Raw genomic sequence first — 19,163 nt, forward strand, 5'->3', positions numbered from 1 at the left:
TTGTCAAGATCTTTTTGGATCTTGAATCTATTGTCTTAACACATTAGCTATCCCTCCCAGAATTGTGTGATCTACAAAATGAGAAATTTAGCTATCAGTCATTCAGAGTATAATTGTGGTGTATCTATAACCCTTGTACACATAAATGTATTTTTTGTATTATTATAGCAAATTTTGAAGACCAATAAGGATCTTTGGAAGAAAAGTCAGTAGTAGATATATAAAATATACTTTTTGATCTCTTTTAAGTAAGAGTTTTAGTAAATACAAATACATCTTATTTTTCATAAATTTTGTAGTTCATACATACCAGGGAGTCTGGGGTATGCAAATATACCCTTGTATACTAGCCAGCAAGGCTAATCAAAGCAAATCTAATTAAACTAGCAATTAGCTGTGGGAACAGAAAAGTATATTCATGTAGTCACCAGGCTTTCTTTTAACAGAGCAGCTTGGGCTCCTTTGTTTTGTGTTGTCATTTTGTCTCTTCTAAATGCATTTATTGATTATATTTGAAACATAGAGCTTGTAAATAATGCTAATTGTTGGTGTCTTATATTGCTATGGACATACACATTATTTCTTTGTGTAGACCTAAAGGACATGTTGGAATTAGGACAAGACCAAGTATAACTAAGTTATCTAAAATTGAAATATTATGCTGTAGTTGTAACGTTTTCCTTTTTACTTCAAAACGTTCTATCAGCCAGCAATTTTTATGTATCCTAATACGGTTTTTTAAGTATGTCGATTAACTTAAGTGTCAGCGTCTTTGAAAATGAATGAAAGCTAAATTAAAATTGTGTCTAGTGATTTTAGTCAAACAGAATAAACATAAAAGGAAAAATAAGATCTTTTCCTCCCCCTCATACTTTACTCTGATAGGAATCTAAAAGTTTCAGAAATCTAGGGAGAAATCACTAGTATTTAGCAAATATAGTTCCAATTGAAAGCTAGAATTGACATTAAAAATGGAGATTTTGAAAAATCTTTGTTAGACTCTCTGACAGTAGTGATGGAAATACGAATGTCAGATTGCTTTTGTAATAATCCTTGAAGCTGAATCAATTGTTTTTCTTTAGCTCAAAGTTAGTTTCTGTAACTTAAGTGTAGAAAGGCAGAAACTGTAAAGCAGTTCTTTAAAAAAATGAAAAGGTATAATTTACTGAAATCTTTCCTCCTTGTCTTTTTTTTCCACCCTTGCTTTTGTCCATCTGACCCATTGTCTGACTCTAAATTTCTCTCTAATTTAGTGATCCTGAGGCAGTTTTGGATTTGCATGTCTGTCTAAGGGTTTTCCAAGTTGATTTTCTCTAATAAGTATTTCCCAATTATTCCTTAGTAATCTGTGTTTGGTATCGTTATAACTGTTTGGTGTAACTGTTAATTATAGCGCTTCTTTAATCATTCCCATGCCCTTCTCCCTCCCATTCCTCCATTCACACCATTTGTATTTATAGATTCCTGGAACATTTTTGGAAGTATGAACTATGCAGTATAGATTTAAACCTTTGAAAAAATGTGAATTTATTATATGCCTTTGCAGTTAATAATTCAATTGTTTGGTCATTCCCCAGGTATGTTAGAGCGGAAGTTCTGGCTGGTTTTGTAAATGGCCTATTTTTGATCTTCACTGCCTTTTTTATTTTCTCTGAAGGTGTTGAGGTACAGTATAATAGAATCAGTAAATCTTTTTTTTTTTCTGAAGTATGACTTTTCATTTCTAGACATATTCTATTAGAGCTATTTTTCATTCTTTCAGTAATGCAGCAAGCATTTATTGAGGGATTCTCACTGATACTGATATATTAAATAAAACAGAAGATCTGTTAGCAGGAGAAGAAAGACACTAACTCCGCATTTGAGGAGTTTATAATCTACCTTCTCTAGTGAAATAGGCTATTATTTGAAACAACTTGAAAACAAACCAAAACAATTCATAATAATGCAATATGAATTATGTGCAAAGAGTTAAGAATATACAAAGTTAACGATCCAGTTAGTGTGGGGTTAATCAGGAAATACTTCATATTCAAAGATTATTCCTGACCTAGGTTGTACAAGGACATAATAGACAGAGAAAAACAATGTATCAGGAAACCAAAAAAAGAGCAATGTTGAGCCAGTTGTAGGATTCATGCAAATAGACATTTTATGGAGATATTATTATTATCATCGCTATTATTAGTTATAATGATGAAGTTCATCACCAGATTGCCTATGGGTAAAGACCCTCTTCAAGAAATTCTTGAGGACCATCTATCATCTAGAAGGGTCTAGGAAAGTGCTACCCAAATAAAGTCACAGGTCCTTGTATTATTTAAGTAGTATAATTACTCTATTTTATGGTTTGTGATCTTAACATTTCATGATGCAATGGAAAGAGCACAGAATTTGGAATCAGAGGAGGAGGGCCGAAATCCAGCCTCCAACATTTACTATCTGTGCCGCTTAACTACCTGTGTCTTACCTTGAGCAAGTCACTTAAACTCAGGGCCTCAGTTTCCTTATCTGTAAAATGAAGAGGTTGGACTAGATCACCCCCAAGGTCCCATCCAACTTTAAATATTTGATTCTCTGATTTACCACCTTATGTCCTCTGATGGCTTACAACCTAATTCACCAAGCACTTTTAAGTGCCTACTACGTGTGAGACAGTTATGTTACTGGAATTTGGCTTTTTCTTTTGAAAATAAGAGCCACTGAATGCAGTTATTTTAACCTTAATGATTTTTTGCTTTGTCTTTTAATTTTTTTTATCATTTTATCTAATCAGGTTTTGATTTTAATGTTGTCTCTTATGTGTTATGTGTTTTCTAGAGAGCATTAGCACCTCCAGATGTTCACCACGAGAGACTACTACTTGTTTCTGTGCTTGGGTTTGTTGTAAACCTAATAGGAATATTTGCTTTCCAACATGGAGGTCATGGACATTCACATGGCTCTGGTATGATGGTTAGAGCCTTTTTTTCCTTTTTTCTTCATTTCTAGGCTGCTTGTGAAAAATGAATAATTTTGACAGCTTATGTAATGGTTTTTATACAAAGCTAAATATTGGTCAAGACCAAATATTGGACATAGAATCATAGGACCTCAGAGGTCAGCTAGTCCAACCGTCTCTAAAGAAGAATCCTTGCTACATATTCCCTCATTTTTTTCTTCAGTAATATGGAACTCAACTACCTTAGAGAACAGCCTATTCTGCTATTCAGCCTATTGATTATAACTTGTTAGGAAGATTTTCCTTACTTCTGGTGAAGTTTAATTTATTCAACTAAGATGTTGCATTTTTATGGCCATAGTTAGGTTGATGGCTTTTTAATTTTTTACTGAAAGTAACATTTATTCTACTATTGTATAGGAAGAGTTTTGAGTAGTTTCATTATAGAAAGGATTAGCTGAAATTTATGGTTGAGTGGAATATTATTTCAGGATCTGACTGTGATAGTACAGTGGAATAACTAAAACAAAACCAATATAGAGGATTAAGATCTGTCTGAAAGGTATTTTTAACAAGTTATTTCAATTTGACACTAAAAAAGATATTAGATTTAACCAATGTTAATGTTGCAGTATAGTTTTGAGAAATTTTCTCAAATTTACAGCATGTGATACAAGCCCTTTGCCTCAGTTCCCCTTCTGCAAAAGTAAAGGTTGGATTAGTTCATTTGTAATTTCCGAGCTCCAAATCTTGTGCTCCTGTCCCGTTAATTTAGGTTTTTCCCAGAGTTGGGTTGTTTATTCAAGTCACTTAAACTTTCTGAGCCTCAGTTTTCTCATTGCTAAAATTGGGGTAATAATACCTGTAGTATCCCCTCATAGGGTTGCTGTGAGGCTCATGTAAGATAATAGCTGTACACTTCAAAGCACTATATAATTATTAATTTCTGGGATGGTTAGTGAAAGGGATCCCCCTCCCAGAACTCCGATGAGCGACATAGTAAAGGTATTATTATCCCCCTTTTACAGATGAAGAAACTGAGGCTCAGAGACTGACTTGCCCAAGGCCACACAGCTACTAAATATCAGAGGCAGAATTTTAATTCAGGTCTTTCTGACTCCAAGTCCAGTCCTTTATCCACCATGTTGCCTCTCACACTAAGACCCTTATTCTTTGGAGATTTAGGGGAAGGAAAGGTGGGTTTGACAAGCTATGCGGTGAGCTTACTGTCTCTAAGGGATTTGAGACCAAGGCAGTTGTATATAGTACACAAGCAGGAATGTTCTGCCTCCCTTATTTTGCAGCCAACAGCAATAGCATCTTCCAGCCTAGGCTCTTCCTTCATGTCCATGCTGGTGGGGAAGCCGGTTTTTGTTTTTGTTTTTTGCTTGTAACTGGAGAAAGTATTATGACCAGCTGTTCATAGTAACTAAGAGGTCTTTGTATGTCACATTTGGGGAGGAAAAAACCTAGTTTCTGTTCAGTTTAGTAAAGCAGTCTTCCATCTTGTTCAGTTTCTTCCTCTAAAGGTCTATTCTGATGCCTCATAGTGTGGAGGTGCTCTGGGTGCAATGGAAGTGAAGAAAAGCTTTGAGCCCAGGCCTGATGTCTAGCTAGTTTCACAGAGGCTCATTGCCAGACTAGTTTTAGAGTAAAGAATTTTGAGTTATAGAAACTCTAGAATCACAAAGGTAGAAGGGATCTTGGAGGCCATCTAGTCTAGACTAACTGAGAAAGGCTTCCCTTTATAATATACCTAACAAGTAATTATCTAGCCTTGGCTTACAACCCTCCAGTGGCATGTTATCTCTTCATATACTTGAAGATAGCTGTCAATTTAGTCAGATTACATGACTCTTTATGTAGTCTGACCAAGGCAGAGTAAAACTGGACTGTCAGCCTCCATGTTCCTGGGTGCTTTATCTCTCTGACTTAAATTTAGGTAGCTTAAGGTCACATTTGATTTCTCAATGGGTGTATCCCACTCTTGATGCATATTAACCTTTCAGTTCAATAAAACCCTTAGATCATTTTCAGACAAACTGTTATTCAGGTAGATCTCTTCTGTTTTGTACTTTGGAAATAGCTTTTTTGAACCCAAATATAAAATTTTACATTATCCATATTGAATTTATCTTAGTAGGTTTGGCCCAATATTCTAGTCTGTCTTTTAATAGCTTTTTCGAGGGGCAGCTAGGTGGCACAGTGGATAGAGCACTGGCCCTGAAGTTAGAAGGACCTGAGTTCAAATCTGGCCTCAGAACAAACACTTAACACTTACTAGCTATGTGACCCTGGGCAAGTCACTTAACCCCAATTGCCTAAAAAGGAAAAAAAAAAAGAAAAGAAAAAAAAAAGAGCTTTTTGAATACTGACTTTGTCATGCAGTGCAATGCTCCCAAGCTTTGTGGCTTTGTGTCATCTTACAAATTTGAAGAATATATCATCTATGCTTTTTTCTAAGTCATTGATAAAAATGTTAGCACCAATTCCATGGGCCCTGCACTGGAGGTTTGCTTCTAAGCTGACATCAGGCCACTGTTGCCTACTCTTTGGGTCTAGCTATTCAATTAGTTTTGAATTTATTTAATTTTACTAGTGTATAGCCCACATATTTTCATTCACCCCTTCCCCCATAATTACTTGAGAGCCTTTATCAAATGCTGAAATCTGGGTAAGCTGTAGCATCTGCTTGATTTATCAGTTTTGTATACCTGACAAGAAAGGATATAAGGTTTGTCCAGCATGCCCTGTTCTTAAGAAGCTGTACTTGTTCCTTGTGATCACGGCTTCCTGATTTAAATGTTCACTTGCCATTCCTTCGGTAATATATTCTAGATTTTAGCTAGGAATCATTCAAGCTCATCACAGGTCTAAGTTTTCAATATTCAATAAATAGATACTAAATATGTCCCAGGGACTGTGTTAAGCACTGGGGTTACAATTAATAAAAAAGACAAATCCTTCCCTCCAGGAGCTTAAGTCTAATGAGGGAAGAGAGTACACAAAAGGAATCTGAAAGGCCGGAGGTGGTGGGGGGGACCTCCTTGGGTACATAATTTTATGATAATCTTGAGTAGAAACCAAGTAGAACAACTGATGAGAAGAGTTTATTGTTTAACACTCTATTCAGAGTAGAGGGGCCACTGAAATTGCTAAGGAGGTAATAAATATCAAAGCTCAAACAATCTTCATGATAATGAGATTTCAGATAATGAATTTTTAATGGAATGGTGATTTGTATTCACAGAGCGAGTAGCTGTACTAACCAAATTACAGATCCTCAGATTATTGGAATATTAGTAAGTTAGTTACTCACTTGTTGTAAATTAGTCATTTTCAGAAATATGTTATCCACTAAATTATCCAAAAGTAGTTAATGCATTTCTGAAACTTCTTTACAATGAAATTGGAGTTTACTTATATATAGTAGGATTTTGTACTATTAGGTACTTTCCAGGTTACAAATCAATTTTAACCTTGACCCCCCAAAATATTCATTACCAGCATAAATTCATGACTGATAACAGTAAGAAATATAAATGGAGAACAATAAGGAGACTTGATTCTGGTTTGAGCTTCATTACTTCATACAGTACTTTGGGCAAGTAATCTGACCCTATTATCTGTAAAATGAAGAGAGTGTACTAGCTTATCTATAAGGTACCTTCTTGACCAAAATTTTGATTTTGCTTTATTTTTGGAAAAGTCTAGAAGTTAGCCATTAAGAGTATGATGTAACTGCTATAGCATAAAATAGAAGCAAAATTAAAACAAGTGATATGCTCCATACTGAAAATATTTTTCCTAGTTTATTTTAAGTTCTCTTTAGTGAAACTGAATCATTGCTCTTTTTCTGTAGGATTTGAACACAGTTGTCCTGGTAGTAGTCTTTAAGGAGCAATTGGACTTTGCTTTTCTATGTTTTGCTTTTGTTCCCAAGGTTATATTTTAGTTTGTGTTCCTGAGTTGCACTAGGGTCTTTGGTATAGTAAACTGGTGTGTGTCACAAAATGATACTTCGCCTGTGAATAAACAACTTCAGTGGGAAGAATTAATATATACATATACATGTACACACTTAAGCATATACATACATAAGTGCTGCCTAACATTTACTCATGTTAAGATTATTATAACATATATTAAGGTATTGTAATATTTAATCTTACATCTTGAAGTGCTGAATTAGTTTTATTTGAATTTCTTTAGCTTTTACCAAGGGCAAACTTTATATGTTTTTAATGTGCTCTGTGTTTAGGGCTTTTTTTTTTGGGTAATCTAATATGAATATTACCAAATATATTCCATAAAGCAATGCTTTAATTAATGCAACCTCTTCAAATGAAGTTTTTACCAAGGGCTAAATTTTATATGTTTTTAATATGCGCTAGAAATGAACCTACTGTATGAATTCAGAATGTAACTGATTAGTTTTAGTGTGGTTGAATTTTAGTCAGTTTATTACTTCAACCAGCATTTATTGTGGTTTTTAAAATTTTTAGTGATTTGTTTTTATATCACCTTTATTTCTGAATAGATCCTTCCTTTTACTGCAACAACCCTAACAAGGAAGGATAAGAAAGGAAGGGTGGGAAGGGCAATTCAACAAAGTTAAGCATCTTAGTATAAGGAGTACTTATTTGAGAGTTCTACACCCATAATCTTCTGCTTTTGAAAATGAGGGAGGGAAATGCATTGCCTCATTTCCTCTTTGAGAATGAGCTTTTGATCATTATAATTGTATAGCGTTCACTTTTGCTTTATTGTTATTTCCATTTACATTATTAGAGTCATTGTGTATATTGTTTCTCTGTTACTACTTATTTCACTTTGTTTCAGTCCATATGAGCCTTTAATGTTTTTCTACGTTCTTCATATTGATAATTTCTTATGGTGTATTATATTACATTGAATTTATGTACCACAGTTTGTTTAGCCGTTCCCCAGTCTGGAGGCACCTACTTTTTGTTTCCATCTCTTTGCTACCACAAGAAGTCCTTCTGTGAGCATTTTGGCATTTTTGAAACCTATGTCTTTTATCATGGGAAAAAGTTGCTAGAAACATTTTTCTAAGGATTGTTAGTATCTGAGTAGCTTGGGGCCCTTTATCACTTCTGGTTTCTAGGAATTAAATTCCTTCTTGTCCTAACATAGGTCAACTGTACAAATACTAATTTTAACCCAGCCTTTGCCTAGACCATAGTGAATAAAATGCTGAACTTGGAGTCAGAAAGATCTTTGTTCATTTCCTGCCTCAGGCACTCACTAGCTCTCTGACCCTGACCAAGTCACTTAACCTCTCTTCCCTCTGTCTCAATTTCCTCATCTGTAAAATGAGGGGACAGGTCTGTTGGCTTCTAACATCCCTCACAGCTCTCATTCTATGATCCCCAAGATTTCCATATATATAATTATATCTTTTCTGGAACATTTGCTATTACTTTATCTTCTAAAATATTATTATTAATTTTAAAAATCGTAATTGTCTCTTTTATCTAATAACTTGAAATGCATCCACATGTCACCTATATTATTTCTATTTCTGGCAATGAAATTTTTGGAGTAGTGTGTCCTTGGGATGCATCAGAGTATTAACATGTGGAATTTATATTTTAATCCATTTTTATACATTCTTTATCTAAACTATATTGTTTTTTTCCTTTGTAGGGCATGGACATAGTCATTCCCTCTTTAATGGTGCACTTGATCATGGACATGGACATGGAGATCATGGCCATGGTCATGGAGACCATGGCCATAGTCATGAATTGAAACATGATGCACATAGTCACGATCATGGACACGGACACTTTGACTGTCATGGTGAGTACCACAGGAGGACATTCAGAGTAAGACTCTTAAGTAGATGTAAAAGACAAGGATCATTTTTCCCTTTCATGTGGGCTGTCAGTTTTGTTCCTAGAATTCTTTAACCTGGACTCTGCAAAGAAATAAGTGTAGCATAAAACACAGGATGTGGTCTGATTTTTCAAGTTGTAGGTAGTGATAAAATAGTGCTGTTTCAATAAATGTGATAATTAATGGCAGTTATGTTTTTAGGAAAATCATATTATGCATTTTTTCCATTGCCAGTATTTGACACAGATTTTTAAAAATGCAGTAGTGATTTTAAATCTTTAGAAGCATTTTTATTTTATTTGTCTCATTAGGCATCGGCAGAACTAACTGATGTACATTTACTTATACATTTTGTAGTACATTTTGTTGTATGAACTGCAACTTAATGCAACAACTTAGTTTGGCAAGCAGGCATTTGGGTGGTATGTTTGGTTGGCCTCTAGTGTGTGTGTGTGTGTGTATGTGTGTGTTTGTGTGTGTGTGTGAAAACAATTTACTTTCTCTTGTGTTTTAGAAAGCATACCTTTACAGTATTAAAAATATTTTTTAATTAAAAATTTGTTGGTTGCCACTAAATTTTCATTTTTTGATAGTACATTATACAAAATGTGTTTTCAAGATCAGTTTAGAAATTTCAGTTGTTTTGGGGGATGCTTGAATCCTAAATAATTACTTTTAGAAGTTTTTAAAGAGAGAATCATAAATAAGATTCAAAACTGTTCTATGTATACATTTCAAATTGATTTCAACCTCTTCCCCCATTATAATTTAGCTACTGCTGAAAAACAAATAAATGAAAGATGTTTGAGTTACTATCAGATTTATAGCTTCTACTTAAAACTTTTCAGTTTCAGGATTTTTAAAAAATTTTTTTTTTTCTTTTTGGTGAGGCGATGGGGTTAATGTTAAGTGCCTTGCCCAAGGTCACACAGCTAGTAAAGTGTTAAGTGTCTGAGGCTAGATTTGAACTCAGGTCCTTCTGATTCCAAAGCCAGAGCTCTATTCATTGCGCCACCTAGCTGCCCCCTCAAGATTTTTTTTGAGGGGGAGGGGAATCTTCATTTCTGGTGGCTGAAAAAAATGAATACAGTAAAAATGTATATTGCAATAATGGGAAGGCAACTTTGTTTGAATTTGAAATCTTTTAAAATTATTATTTCATTACTTCAGAAGATACGTAATTTAATCACTTCACTATTTTTTCCACCAATGCAGTTTGCAGCACCTTCATGATTTAGTAGGTAGCTTCGTTAGTTGTTTTGGCCAAAAATATTGATGTGGTATCCAGCCATCTGGTGATTGATCCTTTCTGAATTTAATGAGGCTGGTCTTTAGATAAAAGTCACAGAGTTTGTTGCTGAGACTCTTACTTCCTTAAAACACTTTAGCTTGGCATGAGTTTGTGGTCTACTGACGTGGCCTTTAAGATTTGAAGGTCACTTCCTTGCCACAATGAGGTCCTGAATGTTAAGTGAGGGGATATTTTTTTAAACCATCCACTGTAATGATCAAAGTTACTTTGACAGTGTTTTTTACATCTAACAATCAATTGTGACTTTTTGGTAGTGTACTTTATCATTAGCAATCCCCTCTTCTCTTAATATTAAAAATGAACTTTTAGCTGATGTTATTTTAATCTTCTGGATTTTGTTACACAGGGTGTTCCAAAAAGTCTTAGTGCAGTTTTAAGCTATTAAAGTAAATTTAAGCTAATTAAGCTTAAAACTACACTAAGACTTTGGGCTATATTTGAAATTTTTAATAGTTTTGTATCTGCTGGATATACATGTTTTTCAAAAAAAAACAACCTCCCCCCAAAAATTCTTTGCTATCTGTAGTAACTCTTTTTAAGTGACTTGTCCAGGGTTACACAGCTAGTGAGTGTTATGTGCCTAAGGCCAAATTTGAACTCAGGTTCTCCTGACTCCAGGGTCAGTGCTATATCCACTGCACCACCTAGCTGCCCCTGCAGTAACTCTTGCTTTTTTTCCTTAGTGCCTTTTGGTAACATTGTATGGAGCCCCATTTTTTTTTCTTTTGGTCAGGCATTATTCTAGGCAACTCCAACATTGTTCAAAGCTCTTAACTCTCACATTTGGACAGAGACTATGCAGGAAATGCACTAGTACTGTTGCCATTAACTGTCTTTATTGACTTTTAGAGGTTAGAGCCCTTGGATAGCACTGGTTCAAGTTTGTTACTAATTCTAAGGAAAGTGATATATGTCTATCCTTTTTAATCTAGATTTTAAAATTTAAATAAAAAAATTGTTCAGTAAAGAACAAATCTCTTAGATTTTTTTCTTATACCATGGAAGAATTAGAAACTGATATTCCTTGTAAAGTTTATAGATTATGACTTTAAAAAAAAAAGTCAGGTTGTGTTAGGAAAAAAAAGCAGCCTCTGGAATAGCTCCCTACCAGGCTTAGACCAGTACTTGGGAGACTGGGAATATTTTGGGGAGATCACTTTGAACATATGAAAGTTCAAATAATAAAACACGCTAGTCCTTTTGAACAAGGCAAAACTAATCTCTTGCCTTCAAAGACTTAATTGATAGCTTGTTACTTGAGGGCATGCCTTAAAGGGTATGTTTTTGATCACAGCAACTCATGAAGACTATCTTACATCATTTGGAAGGATTGTGTGCTTGCTGCATTAGGAAAAGTCATACCCACATTGATGAAAATACAGATCTTAACAAATATTGAAAAACATTTGGATGAACTGACCAGAAGAATCATGACACAGGGGCTGCTTGCTAATTGGCGGAGGAGCTAGGTGTGTTTTGTGAACCATATTTGCAAGCTGTAGATCTAAACCTCACTTCTTTGTCTATAAAATGAGACAACTTGTACTATCTACCCCACAGGTTATTGTGAAAAATGTATGTAAATGTGAGTTGTCATTTTAACTGATCAAGAGCTAGTTTTAACGGCATCTTCATTTGTAAGATCTACCGTATGATCATGTGTGTCCTCTTCTCCAGACCAGTGAGAAAGAAAATATGTCTTACAAGGTGATAGTTCTTCTTTATAGACAACTCTGTCTTTCATCTGATAGCATGTTCTTACCTCAGCCTCTTAGGCAGTGGTGTCAAGACATATCAGATAACTACTGTTTGGACAACCTCAGGCCACCAACTATGAATCTCAAGCAAGTTTCTTCATAAGTATAAATATAGAGACTTTTAGCTCTAATTCTAAATTCAGCTTAGAGATCATATTGATGATAATTGGCAGCTGTAGTTCTGATTTAATTTTGAAGTTGTTGACCATTTCGAAATATTTTAGTTCAAGAATTGTATATGTTTGATCTTTATATCACAAATTCAGTATGATAAAGTAAGTAGATACTATATATTTGGTCCCTTTTGGATGAAGATTGAAAGTGGGTTGGTTTCTTTATTCCATTCTAAATTGGAAGAAATTGGAAAGAGTTTTTCTTTAGTTAGTTATCCTAGATTCTTCTATGGACCATTCTTATCTTTCTTCATGATTTTAGGTAGCCATTTACCTTTCTGTGATAGATCTAATTGCAAATAATGGTAGTATCCTCCTTTGTAGAGATTTTTAAAAGGTCAAAGAATTTTTTCAAAAAGTGACTTGTTATTTTGCCAGATGTCTTTGGAAAATATTATTTTTAAGATATATGCTGTATCCTTCATACAGCTTGAAATTGCCTTTGTGTTTATTTCCAGACTAATCAAGATTATTATTTTTAGTCTAGTCTAATTTTAGTAATGGAAATGTTAAAATTAATTTGCAAGTCTACATAATTATGTGCAATTCTATAGATGCATTAGAATGAAAACTAGTTAGTTTTAGTTAGAAATCAGTTTAAATAATTAAAAAAAAAGAACATTCCATGTTAACATGACAAAAACTCTTTACAGATGGTCCCTCAATTAAAGGAACAACAGGACCCAGCAGACAGATCTTACAAGGTAGGAGAAATTTGCACTTGCCGTTTTTCTGTTTTTCTCTTAAATTTTTTACATAGTCATTAGTAATCTGGTGTTAACATTTCATAGAAGACTAAAATGATTATTTGTAGTGAAAAAATTCTATACTTTCTGGGAAATAGTTGTAAAATGAGGAGGTTGGACTCATCTACCTCAGAGGTCCTTCTCCTGACACCAAATCGACCTCCTCCTTTACTAACTCTGAACCTTATTTTTATTGTACTTCATTCTTTCACTATTCTCTTCTTAAAATTCTTGACTTGACCCTCACCTTAAACTATTCCCTTGGATTAGGATCCTTACTCTCCAGTTTATTTTTAGGAACCATAACATGTTTTTTATCCATTGGTGTATTGTTGCAGAGGTTTGCAGAATTAATATAGAACTTTTGCTGAAATATCTTGTAATGATGCATATTTGTTATACACAATCAAATTTACTTTATATTTGCTAATAATTTATTTTTGTCTTGATAATTCATTATTTGAAGGGGGGGCATGGTTCAACAAATTTAACTAATAGATTATAGTTTTTCTAAATCTAGCATTGCAATTAGTGGGTAGGCTAAGATCATCCAGAAGTATGGAACAGTATTCTGGATTACAGGGGTAGCCTGTAGTTTGATTTGGGTAATCTCCAAAGGTGACAGTTTATATATACATGCATACAAACACACACACACACACATACACACACACACACACACACATAAAAGAAGAACTTAATTGCTTTTAAATAAAAATATTTAAAGCATCTTTAATATACTTGTTGACTTTCTAGTTTTTAAGGTAAATTTCATTAAGTGAGGTTTGAAATTTTGTGTATAAGTCAAAATGTGATTTTTTTTCCTCTGTTTTTTCCCCTTTCCTAAATGGAATTTGGAAACTTACAAAGGGTTGTATAATTCTGACATGTTAATAAAAATAACATTCAAGGCGCTAACTAATATGGTCTATCCAGAAATTTCCCTATCTAAAGATTCTTTTTTTTTTTTTCTAACAGTGCCTGCCGACTAGTTTCAATTCTTAAAATATCCACTAAAGATGTATAGTGGTCTAAGAATACAAATCAATTAAGAGTTTGTGGTTCAGGGGCCCCTAAACCACTGTGGTATGTTTTCTGTGGTTCTCTTCTGTGTCATTCAAAAGATAATTTTAATCTGAACAGTGATCCTTACCATATTTGTTTGACATCTTTAATTCCTTGCCTTCTAAAGTAGATACATTTGGGAAACGCTAAACTATTTTTCTTTAAATAAATTTTTTATTTCTTATAGCCTTTATTATTTAAGATTTTTTTTCTTTAGAGTAATTAAGTAATTAAGTCAGATAGAAATCCAATTTTAATAAAAAAATCTTTTTGGAAATCCAAAACAAGGTTTTCTAAGCCCTGACTGATGACCTACTGATTGTATCATGTATGTGTTTGGAATAAATTCTAATTTAGCAGAAGAATTTATGGATTTGTGTAGAATTCACTCTGCTTAGGTTTGTCTGAGTTTTTGTCTTTTTACTCAGGTAATTAAATTCTTATTTCTGTAATTAAAATAGATTGTAATTCTCCTACAGTTTCTTCTGTTGAACAGTTTTAAAAAAGGAACAAGTATTTGTAAAATGGATAAGTACTGTTATTTTGTAGTGGTTTCTACATTAGCCAATAAGGTGACTTGAAAAATTGTTGAAGAGTTGTATAATTGTGTAAATCATCTATAAAGCCCAGATGAAGTATGTGCAGTAGGCATTTACTGTGGTGGTTTTGTATATTTGTATATATATATATTTTTTGTATATTTGTATATATATATTTATTGTGGTGGTAGATGGCATTATATTTGCCATGTTTTTACTAATAATGTGATGAACTTGCATGTATCACATACAAATGTTAGATTATTTTTTGATGTTTATATAGGGAAATAAAACCTCTTTTATATTTAACTTGTTGAAAATCTGGTTGCTTTATTATTTTAAATTTAAGTTAAACAGAAATTATTGTATAAATTGTGGTGGAACTATATCTGAAACTTAGTTCTTGGATTTGCTAAAGGTTTTGTAGTCATTTCATTTATTCAATGACAAATAGAAAGTTTAAGTTTCTTAAAATAACTTAAGCTTGCTGTATCTTATAAATACAAAGTTTAACCTCCACATTATGGAGCTTGAGCTTAATGGATAACTTTTATCTGTAAGAAACTCTGTAAGAAAATATAACTTATATAGGACTCCCATTAGAAGAAAAGGAAAATTGTATGGCAAAAAATATTTGTCATTAAAGTTTGTAAGTTGAATTACCAGCAGAGGGCTCTGTGTACCTATTTTTTTCTGGCATCACACTGGGAATATGTACTTGACTTTTTTTTTTGCTTAAAACATATTGAATTTTTAAAAAGGGATTGTATTACATAAATTTTAAACCCGTAAGTGAATTTATATAAGATGTTTTTATAAGTTTATTGAAATACTTATATTGAAATAGGTCACAATATTCAGGCTTATCAGAATAACTTTAACTCATAGGTAACATAACTTCCTAATGGTTTGGTCAAGTGAAAGCCACTTTATTTAGTAATGACTTACTTACTTTATCTTTTAAATAATTTATTTATCTAGTAATGATTTATCTGCAGCTTTAAAATATTTTAAGTGAATGTTTGTTTAGCCTTTATTTTTCAGCCACAACAACTAAAAGTCTCCTATAGAATACACCGAAAGACACTAAGGGAAACAAATAGACATTATGTAGCCACTTGAGTACTTTAGAAGATTTAATTTTGATTAAAGATTCATTATTTTTATACTTTTTAGTTTCTAAGATATTAATTTGATTCTGTTTATACTTTATTATAGGTGTATTTTTACACATTTTAGCAGACACATTGGGGAGTATTGGTGTAATTGCATCTGCCATCATGATGCAAAACTTTGGTCTAATGATAGCAGATCCTATTTGTTCAATCCTTATTGCCGTACTTATAGTTGTAAGGTAAGTGTTCGTTCTATGTTCTCAAATGTTAATGTGAAAAATAAGCTTCTAACAGACACTTCAATCTTAACTCTAAACTGTGAGCTCTTGAGTTTGTTTTCTTTCAGTCTTTAGCCATTTTCTACATCAATTCTTTTTATTCTTTTATTTGTCTACTTTGTGCTAGTCTGTTTTTACCACTTCTTGTTGCGGGGTGGGGTATTATTTAGTTCTTGTCTAATTTTTTTCTGTTAACTTAAATTTGTGGTCAAGTCATTTTATTTTATTCAGCAAGAGATGTATGTAGTAGACCATTACAAATAGAAGGTATGTGCGATACTAGCAAACAAATAGAATGTCTGAAATACATAAATGTCAATCCTCAAATCTAAAACAGAAGGCGCGTGTGTGTGGGTATGTGTATGATGAACCTCTTTGGCAGTCTGGTAAAACCTAGGGACCCCTTCTTAAAATAAAATTTTTAAAATACATGAAATAAAATACATAGGATTACAAAAGAAACCAAAGTTAGTGAAAATAAGGACATAGTTTTTTTCTTAATCAAGTTCATGAACCTCTAGAGTTGGACTCCAGGTTAAAAACCTCAGTCAGTTATTAAATATTAAAAGTACCCCTGTTATTAAAGATGATCCTTAAAACTACTGACTGCCCTATACTTTAATTATTTTTAAGTTTAGCATATCTTCAGGTATACTTGACTCATGGTTTTAAGGTATACTTACTTGACTTATATGGTTTTCTTTTGAAGAATTTATTGCCCTGTGCCTTTTGTGGGATTATGATATTTCTATATGCTATAGTTACTTTTTTATGTTCATTTCTCATTCAGATGTTATTCTCATTCATGATATTGTCATTGAAATATTCTTAATAACAAGAGCAGAAGTTGCTTTTTAAAAAGTATACATTTTGGGGCAGCTAAGTGGTACAGTGGATAGAATACCAGCCCTGGAGTCAGGAAGACCTGAGTTCAGATCTGGCCTCAGATACTTACTAGGTGTGTGACTCTGGGCAAGTCACTTAACTCCAATGACCTTAAAAAAGTATATGTTTCTTTAAAATGAAGTATTAAATAGGCAGAATATAAGGGCTGAATGTGTAAGTACATAATATTAGATTTTCAAAAGCAGATACTTTCTTGTGTTGCGGTTATTTGGTAAGAGAAAAAAATCAATATTTGAGTTATTAAAACATTGATTACTTAAAAATTTGAATGAAAATATGCCTTTTCTATTTCATACTTTAAATAGTTTAAATTTTATGGAATAAAAATATATTAGCTTTGAAATTGGAGAGTGGAACAAATGTAATAAATTTTCCGTTTTTCATAAATAGGAATATATGTATATATGAGTGTATGTATACATATACATATGTATCTTGGGAATTTGGATAGATGGGAAAGAACCTTTTTAAATATGTAAAAATTGTTCTTATGAAGTGTTTAGAAAAGTGTCATGTGATTATTTACCTCTTAATTCTGTATTTACTGTTGCTGAAATACATGTGGCATTGAGAAATTCCAATTTTGATTACCGTTATTTCTCAGTAAGGAGCTGCATTTGCCATTCCCCCTCTTTGGTGGGAAAAAACCCCAAAAGTTTGCATTTATTATAGATTGAAATTTAGTTTAGATTTGATATAAATTAGATCTGTTTAAACCCAGGTATAAATAACTATGTCATGTCAGAAAGGCTTGCTTTTAATAATTTAGAGTAATCACATATTGCAAAAGAAGAAATTGAAGGCCATTTTGCTTAAATAATGTTTTCTTCAGTAGATGTTTTAATATGTATTCTGTAATGTCCTGCTGAGAAACTTTTAATCCAGCAAACATCTATTAAGTATCTACTATGTGCAGGGCATTGTACTAGGTGCTTAGGATACCAAAAAACAAAACAAAACAAAACAAAAAAACAACCATAGTTCCTGTCCTCAAGGAGCTTACATTCTGCTAGGGATGGGGAATAGAACGTGTAAATAGATAAATCTAGTAAAAGGCAAAGTGTGCTAAGGGCAGATGATGAACCTTGTCCAAATTGCCACAAATATGTTTGAGAAAGGAGACAACACTTTTATTTGGGGAATCAGGGATGGTTTTCTTGAGCTGGTAGCACTTGAACTGAGCCCTGCAAAAAAAAAAAAAAAAAGGATTCTGAAAAGTGGCATGTATAGAAAAAGCATGCAAGACTGCTGGACTACTACTAGAGGTGGGAGATGGCATAGCAAGTTTGCAGAATATAGCTAGTAATCCAGTTTGGCTGGAACGTAGAATACACAAAAAGGATTAACATTAAATTATTGGAAACATTTTAATTTATTTAACATCTTTAGTTAATTAATACAAGGTATTTATTAAGTGCCTGCTGTGTGTCAGACACATACTAGGCATTGGGGATATAAAGACAAAAAACAAAAAGTATTCTTCCAAGAACTTCAATCCTACTGGGGGGAAAACAATACAATGTGTACAAAGAAATTAAATACAAAGTATGGACAGTGTAGATACAAAGTATGTCCTGGGAGAAGGGGTTAGGGCTGGCTTTGTATGGGAGATGGCAACTGAACTGAGTCTTGATGGAAGCTGCTTTAGAAATGTCACTTTGGCAGCTTTGTGGAGAATGGACTGGAGAAAGCAGAGATTGGAAACAGGGAGACCAAGTAGGAGGCAGTTGTGGAGATTTTCCAGTTGAGAGATGATGGGGGCCAGAACTGGGATGGTGCCTGGGTTATCCACCCTCGCCACCTCTTTACTAGTTTCGTCTAGTGTTCCCTTTGGAACTTTATTTTATTGCTAACAATCATCCCCTTTATTTCTTTACAAGTGAACATGTGCTTGGTTTTATTTTTTTCCCAATTCATCCTTGATCTCTATCTTTATACTCTTTTAACCTCTAATTAACTAGAACCTGGTATCTCTGGTAACCCAAACTTGTAATGACCTCTTTTTATCCTGTTCTGTTAAACTCATAAGGTCAGGAAGAACAATTTCTGTTATTCCTTGTTCCATACTTCCACTTAAAAGCTTTTGCTACTGTCACTCAGAAACATTTCTCGTAAGTTATCCTATATGATTATGTGACTCTCAGCCATCCTTCGTGTTATAGGATACTCCTCCACCTTCTCATTAAGATGCATCTTACTCTTCTTTCTATCCCATATGCTTCCAGTAATTCTGGAGGTCTGGTTGGTGACCCTTCTAATGCTTTGACTAAGCAGTTCTCTGAACTTCTCAGTTCTTAGAACTTCCAGTTAAACCTGTATCAATCAGTCAGCTTCCAAATGATCACGCCTTAGACTTCACCATCGCTTGAATTTGTTTAACTTCCAAGATATTGAATTCTGAAATTGTCCTTTTGATAATAATCTGCAACCTTGCACCTGCCCGTACCCTCACTTCTGCTTAACCTACTC

General features: G+C 33.4%; 1 protein-coding gene across 2 annotated transcripts in view; it reads left to right on the forward strand.

Annotated features, from left to right (window-relative positions):
* The window catches only part of SLC30A7 (solute carrier family 30 member 7), a 92,841-nt gene that overhangs the window by 26,675 nt on the left and 47,003 nt on the right, over positions 1–19,163 (forward strand). For both annotated transcript variants that reach the window (XM_027868254.1, XM_027868255.1), the window contains 5 exons: positions 1,578–1,665; positions 2,821–2,947; positions 8,612–8,767; positions 12,699–12,749; positions 15,614–15,749. In XM_027868254.1, coding sequence (XP_027724055.1) covers positions 1,578–1,665; positions 2,821–2,947; positions 8,612–8,767; positions 12,699–12,749; positions 15,614–15,749 — 558 coding nt within the window. The remainder of the gene's footprint in view (positions 1–1,577; positions 1,666–2,820; positions 2,948–8,611; positions 8,768–12,698; positions 12,750–15,613; positions 15,750–19,163) is intronic.

Source organism: Vombatus ursinus, unplaced genomic scaffold (genome assembly GCF_900497805.2).
Source record: "Vombatus ursinus unplaced genomic scaffold, bare-nosed wombat genome assembly UNPS02014787.1, whole genome shotgun sequence".
Classification (NCBI taxonomy): domain Eukaryota; kingdom Metazoa; phylum Chordata; class Mammalia; order Diprotodontia; family Vombatidae; genus Vombatus; species Vombatus ursinus.